Here is a 14,103-nt window from a genome sequence, read left to right as displayed (position 1 = left end):
TAAACCATGGAAAGTTTTGTGGGATCTGGATGTGGAAAGGGAGTTGTGGTTTTGGTTCATTACACATGACAGCTAGATTCTGAGTGTGGACGAATGTGGCCTTTGTTGTCCTTTCCTAGCACTACCTCGTGCACGCTGGGGGAGGGGGGTGTCATTTCATGTGTGGCGGGGTGGCGGCGGGAATGGATGAAGGCAGCATGTATAAATATGCTATAATTATTTATTTTACTTTGTTCCTGTCTCCTGCGTTAGCGAGGTAGGACAAGGAAACAGACGAAAGAATGGCCCAACCCACCCACATACACATGTATATACTTTTTTTTTTTTTTTTTTTTTTTTTTTTTCCAAAAGAAGGAACAGAGAATTGGGCCAGGTGAGGGTATTCCCTCAAAGGCCCAGTCCTCTGTTCTTAACGCTACCTCGCTAATGCGGGAAATGGCGAATAGTTTGAAAGAAAGAAAGTATACATCTCAACGTATACATATATATACACACACAGACGTATACATATATACACATGTACATAATTCATACTGTCTGCCTTTATTCACTCCCATCGCCACCCCACCACACATGAAATAACAACCCCCTTCCCCAGTATGTGCGCGAGGTAGCGCTAGGAAAAGACAACAAAGGCCACATTCGTTCACACTCAGTCTCTAGCTGTTGTGTATAATGCACCGAAACCACATCTCCCTTTCCACATCCAGGCCCCATAGAACTTTCCATGGTTTACCCCAGATGCTTTACATGCCCTGGTTTAATCCAATGACAGCATGTCGAGCCCGGTATACCACATCGTTCCAATTCACTCTATTCCTTGCACGCCTTTCACCCTACTTCATGTTCAGGCCCCGATCACTCAAAATCTTTTTCACTCCATCTCTCCACCTCCAATTTGGTCTCCCACTTCTCATTCCCTCCACCTCTGACACATATATCCTCTTGGTCAATCTTTCCCCACTCACTCTTTACATGTGACCAAACCATGTCAAAACACCCTCTTCTGCTCTCTCAACCACACTCTTTTTATTACCACACATCTCTCTTACCCTATTATTACTTACTCGATCAAACCACCTCACACCACATATTGTCCTCAAACATCTCATTTCCAGCACATCCACCCTCCTCTGCACAACTCTATCTATAGCCCATGCCTTGCAACCATATAACATTGTTGGAACCACTATTCCTTCAAACATACCCATTTTTGCTTTCCGAGATAATGTTCTCGACTTCCACACATTCTTCAAAGCTCCCAGAACTTTCGCCCCCTCCCCCAACCTATGATTCACTTCCGCTTCCATGGTTCCATCCACTGCCAAATCCGCTCCCTGATATCTAAAACACTTCACTTCCTCCAGTTTTTCTCCATTCAAACTTACCTCCCAATTGACTTGTCCCTCAACCCTACTGTACCTAATGACCTTGCTCTTATTCACATTTACTCTCAGCTTTTTTCTTTCACACACTTTACCAAACTCAGTCACCAGCTTCTGCAGTTTCTCATCCGAATCAGCCACCAGTGCTGTATCATCAGTGAACAACTGACTCACTTCCCAAGCTCTCTCATCTACAACAGACCGCATACTCGCCCTTCCTTCCAAAACTCTTGCATTCGCCTCCCTAACAACCCCATCCATAAAACAAATAAAACAACCATGGAGACATCACACACCCCTGCCTCAAACCAACATTCACTGAGAACCAATCACTTTCCTCTCTTCCTACATGTACACATGCCTTACATCCCCAATAAAAACCTTTCACTGCTTCCAACAACCTGCCTCCCACACCATATATTCTTAATACCTTCCACAGAGCTTCTCCATCAACTCTATCATATGCCTTCTCCAGATCCATAAATGCTACATACAAATCCATTTGCTTTTCTAAGTATTTCTCACATACATCCTTCAAAGCAAACACATGATCCACACATCCTCTACCACATCTGAAACCACACTGCTCTTCCCCAATCTGATGCTCTGTACATGCCTTCACCCTCTCAATCAATACCCTCCCATATAATTTACCAGGAATACTCAACAAACTTATACCTCTGTAATTTGAGCACTCACTCTTATCCCCTTTGCCTTTCTACAATGGCACTATGCAAACATTCTGCCAATCCTCAGGCACCTCACCATACACACATTAAATAACCTTACCAACCAGTCAACAACACAGTCACCCCCTTTTTTGATGAATTCCACTACAGTACCATCCAAACCCGCTCCCTTGCCGTCTTTCATCTTCCGCAAAGCTTTTACTACCTCTTCTTTGTTTACCAAATCATTCTCCCTAACCCTCTCACTTTGCACACCACCTCGACCAAAACACCCTATATCTGCCACTGTATCATCAAACACATTCAACAAACCTTCAAAATACTCACTCCGTCTCCTTCTCACATCACCACTACTTGTTATCACCTCCCCATTAGCCCCCTTCACTGAAGTTCCCATTTGTTCCCTTGTCTTACGCACTTTATTTACCTCCTTCCAAAACATCTTTTTATTCTCCCTAAAATTTAATGATACTCTCTCACCCCAACTCTCATTTACCCTCTTTTTCACCTCTTGCACCTTTCTCTTGACCTCCTGCCTCTTTCTTTTATGCATCTCCCAGTCATTTGCATTATTTCCCTGCAAAAATTGTCCAAATGCCTCTCTCTTCTCTTTCACTAATAATCTTACTTCTTCATCCCATCACTCACTACCCTTTCTAATCTGCCCACCTCCCATGCGTCTCATGCCACAAGCATCTTTTGCGCAAGCCATCACTGCTTCCCTAAATACATCCCATTCCTCCCCCACTCTCCTTACGTCCTTCATTCTCACCTTTTTCCATTCTGTACTCAGTCTCTCCTGGTACTTCCTCACACTGGTCTTCTTCCCAAGCTCATTTACTCTCACCACTCTCTTCACCCCAACATTCTCTCTTCTTTTCTGAAAACCTCTACAAAACTTCATCTTCGCCTCAACAAGGTAATGATTAGATATCCCTCCAGTTGCACCTCTCTGCATATTGACATCCAAAAGTCTCTCTTTCGCGCGCCTATCCTACTTACATGCGTATATTTATGTATATCTCTCTTTTTAAACCAGGCATTCCCTGTTACCAGTCCTTTTTCTGCACATAAATCTACAAGCTCTTCACCATTTCCATTTACAACACTGAACACTCCATGTACACCAATTATTCCTACAACTGCCACATTACTCACCTTTGCATTCAAATCACCCATCACTATAACCCGGTCTCGTGCACCAAAACTACTAACACACTCACTCAGCTGCTCCCAAAACACTTGCCTCTCATGATCTTTCTTCTCATGCCCAGGTGCATATGCACCAATAATCACCCATCTCTCTCCATGCACTTTCAGTTTTACCCATATCAATCTAGAGTTTACTTTCTTGCACCCTATCACATACTCCCACCACTCCTGTTTCAGGAGTAGTGCTGCTCCTTCCCTTGCTCTTGTCCTCTCACTAACCCATGACTTTACTCCCAAGACATTCCCAAACCACTCTTCCCCTTTACCTTTGAGATTCATTTCACTCAGAGCGAAAACATCCAGGTTTCTTTCCTCAAACATACTACCTATCTCTCCTTTTTTCTCCTCCGCACACATTTAGACACCCCAATGTGCATGTGTATATATGTATATGTCTGTGTATGTATATTTAAGTATATGTTGAAATGTATAGGTATGTATATGTGCATGTTTATGTATATGCATTTGTATGTGGGTTGGTTGGGCCATTCTTTTGTCTGTTTCCTTGCGCTACCTCACTAACGTGGGAGACAGCGACAAAGTATGATAAATAAGCAAGTGATGTTCAGATTATATGCAAACAGTTATGAAGTACCACAATCAGTAGAGTAAAATCTCCCAAAAGAGTACAAAGTGAACCAGGAAATACAGAAAATTGATATCATGAACATATTATCTTTTAAAGATATAGTTATAAACTACAGTAAAATTTTTAAGCACTGTGTACTATAACTTACTAAAATATATGGCCTACAAATTCTTGACTGCTATTGTAGTGATGTCAAGCTCCTCATGCCAGTCACTGGTGTTTTTTTTTACCCTTAAGTACATGCTGGAAACTAGAGCCTGTAACAATGATATTACCCAGTTGTATAAATTTTCAGTAGTTTTATATGCCTTAGTTGTTTACATTTTCAATGTATTATTTTTTAAATGTCCAAAATTAAAAATACTGGATCTAGGGAAAAGAATCTAAAATGTAAATCTCCCTTTGCTTACAATTAAAATCTTCTGCTTTGAGGTTACACTTTAAATGACCTTTTCTAAGTATGTATTCAAGGGAAACCCATATGCTAATTCAAGAAGAATATGCCTTTGTTTATAAAATTTTTACATGCATCTTTTATGATCTTCAGGTTGAATTTTGATCTGTCATATAGCAAATTAATATGAAAAGGTCATCCTGTAGTCCTGTGTCTTTCCCTCCTATACATTGATCTCACTTGACAGATTAACCTAACAAGGAAAATGACAAAGTAAGACGTACTTTTACAAGTGTGAAAATTCATGTTTTACTTAAACACTCTGGATGTGGGTTGAAGATGCGTGTGAGTGTTATTACTTAGGCAGTATTTACATAATCTTCCCATTTACATTAGGAACAGAGTAATAATGATAGGTAGATGGATAAATAGATGATACATCGATGAATACCAAACATAGACTAGACTGAAGCATTTGAGTGAAGAATAAGAATTAAGGTAACGGTGATTACTTGGCTAAAGTACATCACCCTTACTCTGTTTTCCTTCATACAGTGGAATAATTAATGCCTTTATCCAATAATCGGGTACTTGACTACTCATCTATGCTTCCATCCACACTTTTCAGATCCACCTCACAGCAGTTTCACCTCCACTACTCACTGTCTCACTAACCACTCCATCTATATCCCTTGTTTTTCCATTCTTTGAGGGGCTTACTGCTCTTCAAGCTGCCTCCCTAGTAATGCTTTCCTTTACCATAAACTTATTTCTATATCCTTACCCTTTTTTTTTCTTGTTACTCTATCAATGGATACGTCTCATTAACTATCGCCTCCAGTCACTTCTTTTGATATGTTCCTTCTCTTGAAAACTTCTTTCTTTAACATTCTTTCAGACTTGTCTTATGTACTTTCAGTCCTAAGACTGAAATTTTTCCTGAATAGCATTTTTTTTTTTATACACACAATAGCTTCTCCCACCTCTGGAAGATAGCATCAGGAATGCACTAAATAGTCTCATTTGCACATATCCACTTTCTAGCTATCATGTCAGTCTCTCATTGAGTCTGATACAATTTTCATCCAAGATCCTCATTTGATTTCCTTTTTTGTTGATATATGATAGCATCCAGGGCTTTATAGTCTACATTCTGTATCCTCCATTCATCCCTGTTTGTTTTTGGTAGATTTGGCATCTCCTTTCAAACTTTCTTTCCTCTAGTCATTTTCCTAGATCTTCATTCCCCTATGCTATATGTCTCTTACCATAATCTTAACATATGCACATTTCCAGCAGCCCCTAATATAAGTCTCAAACTTCCTCCACATCACCCTATCTTTATCCTGAAATTTTTATTCCTCTCATCTCATCACTTAACCTCACTTGGAAGATACAGTTTACCCTCTCTTTTCTCAGTCTTTGCTTTTATCTTTTTTTTCACTCTTATATCTAGTCCTGTACCTTGAATGGTAAAAGACAAATTTACATGTTACAGCCAGATATGACAAAGTTCCTTTCAACCCTCTCTTAGACCACACATCGTGCACACTACTTATCAAGTTCCTTCTCACCACACCCATACTCTTTCTTTCCTCAGTAACATCATAATGTCATCTCTTCCCTGGAAACTCCACATTACACAAGTAGCTAACTCTGCCCTAAAGAAACTGGAAGTTCTAATTAGATCCAAAGATTCTTATCTGAATAGTTGTACTGTTTTTACACCCTGAGCAGAACAAGCTTTATGTAGTTAACAGAACAGAATAAGTTTCACATACTTAACAGTTATTTCAAGCAGTGTAACTCATTAGATCTTTCAATGTAACCTTAATACTTTACACATCATTTCTGCTTGTTAGGACTGGCTGCTTACTTGCCACCATGTTGTAATCAGCAAGCTGATTACATGATTATTGCGTGGCCACATGCAACTTACAGGTTCTACCATTGTGATGTCTGGTTCTTTTACTACATACAGATGAGCTTAGGAACTCTGTCTTTTCACATTTTTAGTGATAGCTTTGACCTATCCCATTTAAAAACCAAGGCACCTCTACTTCATCAGGAACTCAAATATTCATCTTTTCCCCCTTTTTGTAGCCCTTTAGCCCCTTTACTGTTTCACTTAAAGCCTGGCCTCATTGAGGACTTTTTTTCTGTGACTAGAGCCTTTAGTAAGAAAAGGATGAATATAGCATTAATAGGTTGCTTTTTTTCTTGCAGCTGTAATTGGTGGGGGTATAGGAGGTACTTCGACGGCATACTTCCTACAGCAGCTGTTTGGAGATAATGCTATCATAGACCTCTATGAATCAGGGACAGTAGGAGGAAGACTAGCTACTATACCTATAGCTGGACATAATTATGAGGTTGGCGGAAGTATCATTCACCCCAAGAATCAGTATATGGTTGATTTTGCATCTATGTTTGGTAAGAGCTTACACTCCCTTGATTTTATTAAACTAGTTGTAGTTACATATTGGTTTGTATAGCCAGTTAAATAATTTTGCTTCATCTCTAACCAATTCACTGGTTATTGATTCACTTCTTTCTTTCCGTTCATCCTTCAGTTTGTCTTTTTTCTATTAAGAGAACTACAAAGTAGCTACCTAACATGATTGAAATTTAAAGGGTAGTTTGTATAAATGAATGTCTTTTTAATGATTTTAGAATGTGTACATAAATAAGCTTATGTTTTGGCCATGTTTTGGATGTTTGATTGGAACGAAAAGCATATCTCTCCTTGAAATAGGTAAACTCTCATGAAAGAATCTTATATCCCCTTAGCAATTATAGAAAAGGCTTTCTTTCATAATGCTTTTTAAACGTACACGGACATTGCTGTTACACAGATAACAGAAGGCTTGTTGCTAGGTTTACTGCAAGTTTCTGCACTAACACAAAGATAGCAGAGATTAGAAAAAAATTATAAGGCTCTCTCCCTACCTTCCACTCAATCTGGCTACAGTAGCCAGCGGGAAAAAGAATGGAAGAAAAACCATGCATTGCTGAATTAAAGTAAGCATTGAGCTTACAGGACATAATAGAATCAATTACAGTTCTTATCTATAGTCTCTTACTACATTGTGCTACCCAGCTGCACTAAGTTATATAGTACTTCAGTACACACTGACACTGGTTTCATTTGGGACTGTCACTCTTTGAGGCTGTAATGGAAGAAGATGTATAAATATTTGTATATATGTATGAAGTTTTTGAGGACTATGTGGTGTGGGGTGGTTTGATCGAGTAAGTAACAAAAGGGTAAGAGAGGAGAGCAGAAAAGGGTGTTTTGAAATGGTTTGGACATATGGAGAGAATGAGTGAGGAAAGATTGACAAAGAGGATATATGTGTCAGAGGTTGAGGGAACAAGGAGAAGCAGGAGACCAAATTGAGGTGGAAGGATGGAGTGAAAAAGATTTTGAGCGATTGGTGCATGAAAATACAGGAGAGTGCCAGGAATAGAGGGAATTGGAATGATGTGGTATACTGGGGTCGACGTGCTGTCAGTGGACTGAACCAGGGTATGTAAGACATCTGGGGTAAACCATGGAAAGGTCTTTGGGACCTGAATGTGAATAGGTAGCTGTAGTTTTGGTAACTGCTAGAGACTGAGTGTGAACGAATGTGGCCTTTTTTGTCAGTTTTCCTGGTGCTACCTCGCTGAAGTGGGGGATAGTGATGCTGTTTCTTGTGGGGCATGGTTGTGCTGGGAATGGATTGAAGGCAAGCATGTATGAATGTGTACATGTGTATATATGTATAGGTCTGTGTGTGTGTGTGTGTGTGTGTATATATATATGTTTATGTGTATATGTTGATACGTATATATACATGTATGGGCGTTTATGTTATATATGTGTATATGAGTCGATGGTTATTAGGTACAGTAGGGGTGAGGGTCAAGTCAATTGGGAGGTGAGTTTGAATGGAGAAAAACTGGAGGAAGTGAAGTGTTTTAGATATCTGGGAGTGGATCTGTCAGCGGATGGAACCATGGAAGCGGAATTGGATCATAGGGTGGGGGAGGGGGCGAAAATTTTGGGAGCCTTGAAAAATGTGTGGAAGTCGAGAACATTATCTCGGAAAGCAAAAATGGGTATGTTTGAGGGAATAGTGGTTCCAACAATGTTGTATGGTTGCGAGGCGTGGGCTATGGATAGAGATGTGCGCAGGAGGATGGATGTGCTGGAAATGAGATGTTTGAGGACAATGTGTGGTGTGAGGTGGTTTGATCGAGTAAGTAACGTAAGGGTAAGAGAGATGTGTGGAAATAAAAAGAGCGTGGTTGAGAGAGCAGAAGAGGGTGTTTTGAAATGGTTTGGGCACATGGAGAGAATGAGTGAGGAGAGATTGACCAAGAGGATATATGTGTCGGAGGTGGAAGGAACGAGGAGAAGAGGGAGACCAAATTGGAGGTGGAAAGATGGAGTGAAAAAGATTTTGTGTGATCGGGGCCTGAACATGCAGGAGGGTGAAAGGAGGGCAAGAAATAGAGTGAATTGGTGTCATGTGGTATACAGGGGTTGACGTGCTGTCAGTGGATTGAAGCAAGGCATGTGAAGCGTCTGGGGTAAACCATGGAAAGCTGTGTAGGTATGTATATTTGCGTGTGTGGACGTGTGTATGTACATGTGTATGGGGGGGGGGTTGGGCCATTTCTTTCGTCTGTTTCCTTGCGCTACCTCGCAAACGCGGGAGACAGCGACAAAGTATAAAAAAAAAAAAAAAAAAAAAAAATGAGTCGATGGATTGTTCTTCATCTGTTTCCTGGTGCCACCTCACTGACGTGGGAAACAGTGATCAATTATAATAAATGAAATGAATATTTATATGTGTTTGTGTGTGTGTGTGTGTGTGTCTCTCTCTCTCTCTCTCTCTCTCTCTCTCTCTCTCTCTCTCTCTCTCTCTCTCTCTCTCTCTCTCTCTCTCTCTCTCTTGTCGTGGCTCTAATGCAGGAACTGTGACTAAGTATGAAGAAAAGTATTCTCTTTATATAATGAGCTGTTGTCCAGTGCTTAACTACTATGTCATACAAGGTTCTAGTGCATTTTGATTTTTTAGATGGCCCTATGCTTTTGCCATTCTTTACCTGGAAAGTTTATGTTCAGCTTTAACCTGGGAGAGGAAGTTGAGTGTAATTGGAGGAAAGTTGAGCCACCATGTAGTTTTCTGTATGAGTGTGGTTCATAGGTTTTGTTACATGGTAAGAAGTCCTTGCGAAGAAACATATTTGATATGGACATCAATCAGCAAGGAGACTGGTTTGCCCTGCTTTTAAATTTTTCTCTTTCTCAACCTTCTTCTTGGGAGGAAGAGCCTTTTGACTTAAAACAAGTACCCATAGAGGGGAAACAGTTTATCTTTTTTTTTTTTTTACCAAGGAAAATACCTCAGATTTCCAAAACATGCTTTGTTGTTTGGGAGAAAATAAACTTTTCTGTAACTTGCCAGATCATGCGTTTTGTGTTGAAATACACATTGCAACATTCATATCCTTTTTTCATCAGCAAGGGAATGAAATTAAACATTCATGTCCTTGTTTCATTAGTAAGTGAGTGGAAGATATGTCATAAGGCTCAAGATTCCTTGCCTCAACCACTTTAGCAGTGATGCACTAGGGAACCAAGTCAGATGTCTTCCCAGTCACAACCATTGCTGTCCCTGTAAGATTGTTCCTTTGTGAAGCCTTTGATTGTTCTTGGTACTTAGAACCTTAATGGTTGATGTTGCACTTTTCAAATTTCAGTAAAGTTGAGATCATCACATAAGTTTCTGTGGAGCAGGTAATGGTTGATCCCATGGCATAAAGTCCAATGCCCCATCTAGTGTCCTGATATACTGCAGGTACTTTATTGAAGGATAACTACCCAGAGGGAGTCCTTGTGATTCTCTTTTGAATTTTTCCTCTACAGAACATGAACAGAGCTTTTAATTGCCTTCAGCACATGGAAACTTAGTTGTCGCTGGTGTACTTGTCACTGGTCATTTCATTTTTCTTTTTTTTTTTTTTCCGCTGTCTCCTGCGTTTGCGAGGTAGCGCAAGGAAACAGACGAAAGAAATGGCCCAACCCACCCCCATACACATGTATATACATATGTCCACACACGCAAATATACATACCTACACAGCTTTCCATGGTTTACCCCAGACGCTTCACATGCCCCGATTCAATCCACTGACAGCACGTCAACCCCGGTATACCACATCGCTCCAATTCACTCTATTCCTTGCCCTCCTTTCACCCTCCTGCATGTTCAGGCCCCGATCACACAAAATCTTTTTCACTCCATCTTTCCACCTCCAATTTGGTCTCCCTCTTCTCCTCGTTCCCTCCACCTCCGACACATATATCCTCTTGGTCAATCTTTCCTCACTCATTCTCTCCATGTGCCCAAACCATTTCAAAACACCCTCTTCTGCTCTCTCAACCACGCTCTTTTTATTTCCACACATCTCTCTTACCCTTATGTTACTTACTCGATCAAACCACCTCACACCACACATTGTCCTCAAACATCTCATTTCCAGCACATCCATCCTCCTGCGCACAACTCTATCCATAGCCCACGCCTCGCAACCATACATCATTGTTGGAACCACTATTCCTTCAAACATACCCATTTTTGCTTTCCGAGATAATGGTCTCGACTTCCACACATTCTTCAAGGCTCCCAGAATTTTCGCCCCCTCCCCCACCCTATGATCCACTTCCACTTCCATGGTTCCATCCGCTGCCAGATCCACTCCCAGATATCTAAAACACTTCACTTCCTAATGTTTTCAGTAAGAGAAGTGAGAACAGACCCTTATGTCTAACATTCAATGTCCTTACTAGTGTACCAGTGATACTTTAAGAACACCAAGTCATAGGGCATTAACCAAGAGGGAATATGATCTTTAAAGAACCTCATCAGAGCTTTGGTTGTAGTTCCTACACAGTTTGGTATTTCACATTTTTGGCAGTATGTAGCAGATTCCTGTGGCTTAATTCATGTTAGATTATACTCATGCCCACTTTCCTGGAGTTCCATCTTTATTTCTTTGCATTTAGTTGTGTTGAACTCCCTCAGCCATGTATCTGACCACCCCTGGAACTTGTTTAGGTATTTTGTAAGCTGATGCAGTCCTGGTCATTCCTAACTTATGTTTTGAGTTTAAGATCACCCACAGGTATATCTGAGCCCCAGAATTATTTCCTGCTGTCTGTATTCTCTTCTCTTCAGTCTTTTATTTGAGTTTTTCTGTTGTGAACATTTCCTTTGATTGCTCTCTTTCAGGGTCTCCTCAAGAAGACCCTAATGATCATTCTCTCTGACCATTACCAGGATAACTTGTTCTGTCTTGTGTGTTTGTCTGTGTCTGTTATTACCACTCAAGGGGCCCCATCCACTGGATATTTATTCTCTACTATCAAGTAGCCTCTAAATCCTTTGTAAACAGTCTCCTTGGTCACTTCATACTCACAATCCACCCCCTATACATTAAACCAGGATTTCCTAACATCCTTTTTAACTATCTTTTTGTTCAGCTTCTTGGACTCTGGTTATTCTGATGCTGCATCTCTTGGAGAACTGATCACTGTCATCCAGTTGATTTGGAAATTTGAAGGCTGGTATCAGATAGCCTCTCCTTTCCTCTGTGGTAGGCAGCTTTGTAGCCCTCAGCTTCTCATCGTAGTATTGTCTTTTCTAGTTGCTCATCTCTGTACACTCCTAATCAACTCTTTGTTCTTCTTTTGGTACAGTTACCTGACTTGTGAGGTATAGTTTACACTTGGTGTAATACTGTTACATGTTGTGAATAGCATAACCTGAATCTACTCTATCTATATCTCTGATGCCGGAACTCCCTCAGAGGGGTGGCCATGGCAACAAAATCTCCATGACTAAAGAAACTCCAGTGATGTTTCTTAGCCTTTATGCCTCATCCTTAACAGGCCACTGGTGGAGGGCAAGTCTAGCACAGTGTTTGTTTGCAGAAGGCTCCTACTTAGTGTTCTTAGTGACTGTTTCTATCTAATGCTCCTACCTACTACTTCTACCTAATGTTCCTACCTAATGCTCCAGCCTAAATATTCCTACTTACTGCTTCTATCTACTGCTTGTACCATTACACCAAAAAGCAGGGCTAGCACATGGTGCTCACCGCAGGAAAATCTAGTTACAGAGAATGAGCTGCATGAGTTAAGTGCTATCATGTGTTACATATAACAAGGAGAGACTGTATGTTTGTGTACAGAATGCCAGTAGTCCACATGTTAGTGAGGTTGAAAGGAAAGACAGCTACCTGGGTCAGAGGAGTGCAACTTGACAACTGCTAAAGTGCTGGCTCACTAAGCAGATGTCATTAACCCTCTGACACCCAGGCAGGTAGGACTACTAATATGAGTTACTCTAATATTTGCCAACAGATTGTTTGCCTCTCTCACAATTTTTTATGTGGCTCTTGTGACAGATTAGGCACAGTATCAACCTTTAGGTTTGTGTCACACATGCATACCTGCAATTTATTTTCCACTAATGGATAACCCTACAAAGTCCATCTTTCACTCAAACCCATTCCCATTAATGATTTAACTTGCAGTGAATCTCATCATCCTTTTGTCTGACCAACTTTGAAGTTTTTCCAGATCCCCCTGTTAGCTGAAGCAATCATTTGTCATTCTTTATGTCTCAGGACTTTAACATAATCTGCAAACATGTTTAGTTAGGAGTTCAGTCCATCAAGCAGTTCATTTACATACACCAAGATTGGCAGCATGTGTGATTACTATTTATGTGTACTGAAAGAAATAGTTGCCCCATATCTTAGCCATCTACACATGGCATATCTTAACTATATATAAGCAAACACATTTACACTTTCAAGAGATGGAGCCCTACAAGTATAAAACTCCTTCCCCATACAGTACAAATAGGTATGTATTCCAATTTATACCTGGAACTCATCATCCATCCTCAAGGGAAAGAATTACCAATTGAGTTGGCTGTGAGCCAGCTGCCCTCTCCAGAACATCAGATTAGGAGGTTTCAGTGCTAAGAACTGCACTCTGGAGGTTGTGTGTGTGTGTGTGTGTGTGTGTGTGTGTGTGTGTGTTTGTCTGTCTGTCTATGTTATACATGTATTTATATGTGTATGTGCATTTGAGTTAAGTGCTAAAGAATGTGGTAGTATGTGTATTGAATTGATTTTAAATGAGAGAATATTAGACCAAAAGATGTAGCAAATTTACTTGGTCCCCAATTAGCATTGGGATGAGTTCTTGCAAATCAAAACATAATGCAATCACCTATACCGAATCACATTTTTACCAGAGGATTCCACTGGGAAAGAGGTGGGGCGGGACAAGTTCCTGGGGAGATTTCCTAACCTAATTTTCATACAAGGATAGGAATGTAGTGCCGAGAGACATGTGATACAGTACTGGTACAACATTAATCTAGATATTTTTGTAGAAAATACTGGTTGGAATGATATTATTTTCAATTAAAGATACATTACACTACGTACAGGCATGTTATGTTGATTGTGATCTTTGAGCTTAACACAACCTACGTTTCATGTTCTCCATAACTTCATATCTGCTATTAGTGATCGTCATTGCATCAAAAAGGTTTGCTCCTCTTTACTTGCATGCTCAAGAGTTGTTAAGCAGCATCAGAACCCTTCAGATTGCCTATCTGTACCTCCAAACAGATCTTCCTGCTCTTTTTATTTTAACAAGCAAACAACTCACTCAGGCACTTTCCACTCCTAGGATGTCTGGGAAGGTTGCACTGAAACTTTTATATTTTTTCCAAGTCTTGGTATTTGATATGTTTTTCT

General features: G+C 40.3%; 1 protein-coding gene across 6 annotated transcripts in view; it reads left to right on the top strand.

Annotated features, from left to right (window-relative positions):
- The window catches only part of LOC139746557 (prenylcysteine oxidase 1-like), a 631,496-nt gene that overhangs the window by 357,066 nt on the left and 260,327 nt on the right, over positions 1 to 14,103 (top strand). For all 6 annotated transcript variants that reach the window (XR_011712173.1, XR_011712172.1, XM_071657914.1 and 3 more), the window contains one exon: positions 6,496 to 6,702. Coding sequence is in view for 4 of the 6 variants with exons in the window: in XM_071657914.1 (XP_071514015.1) it covers positions 6,496 to 6,702 (207 nt within the window). In the remaining 2 variants the exon portion in view is untranslated. The remainder of the gene's footprint in view (positions 1 to 6,495; positions 6,703 to 14,103) is intronic.

The sequence above is a fragment of the Panulirus ornatus genome, chromosome 65, assembly GCF_036320965.1.
Source record: "Panulirus ornatus isolate Po-2019 chromosome 65, ASM3632096v1, whole genome shotgun sequence".
NCBI classification, from domain to species: domain Eukaryota; kingdom Metazoa; phylum Arthropoda; class Malacostraca; order Decapoda; family Palinuridae; genus Panulirus; species Panulirus ornatus.
This window is presented reverse-complemented; position numbering and strand designations above follow the sequence as displayed.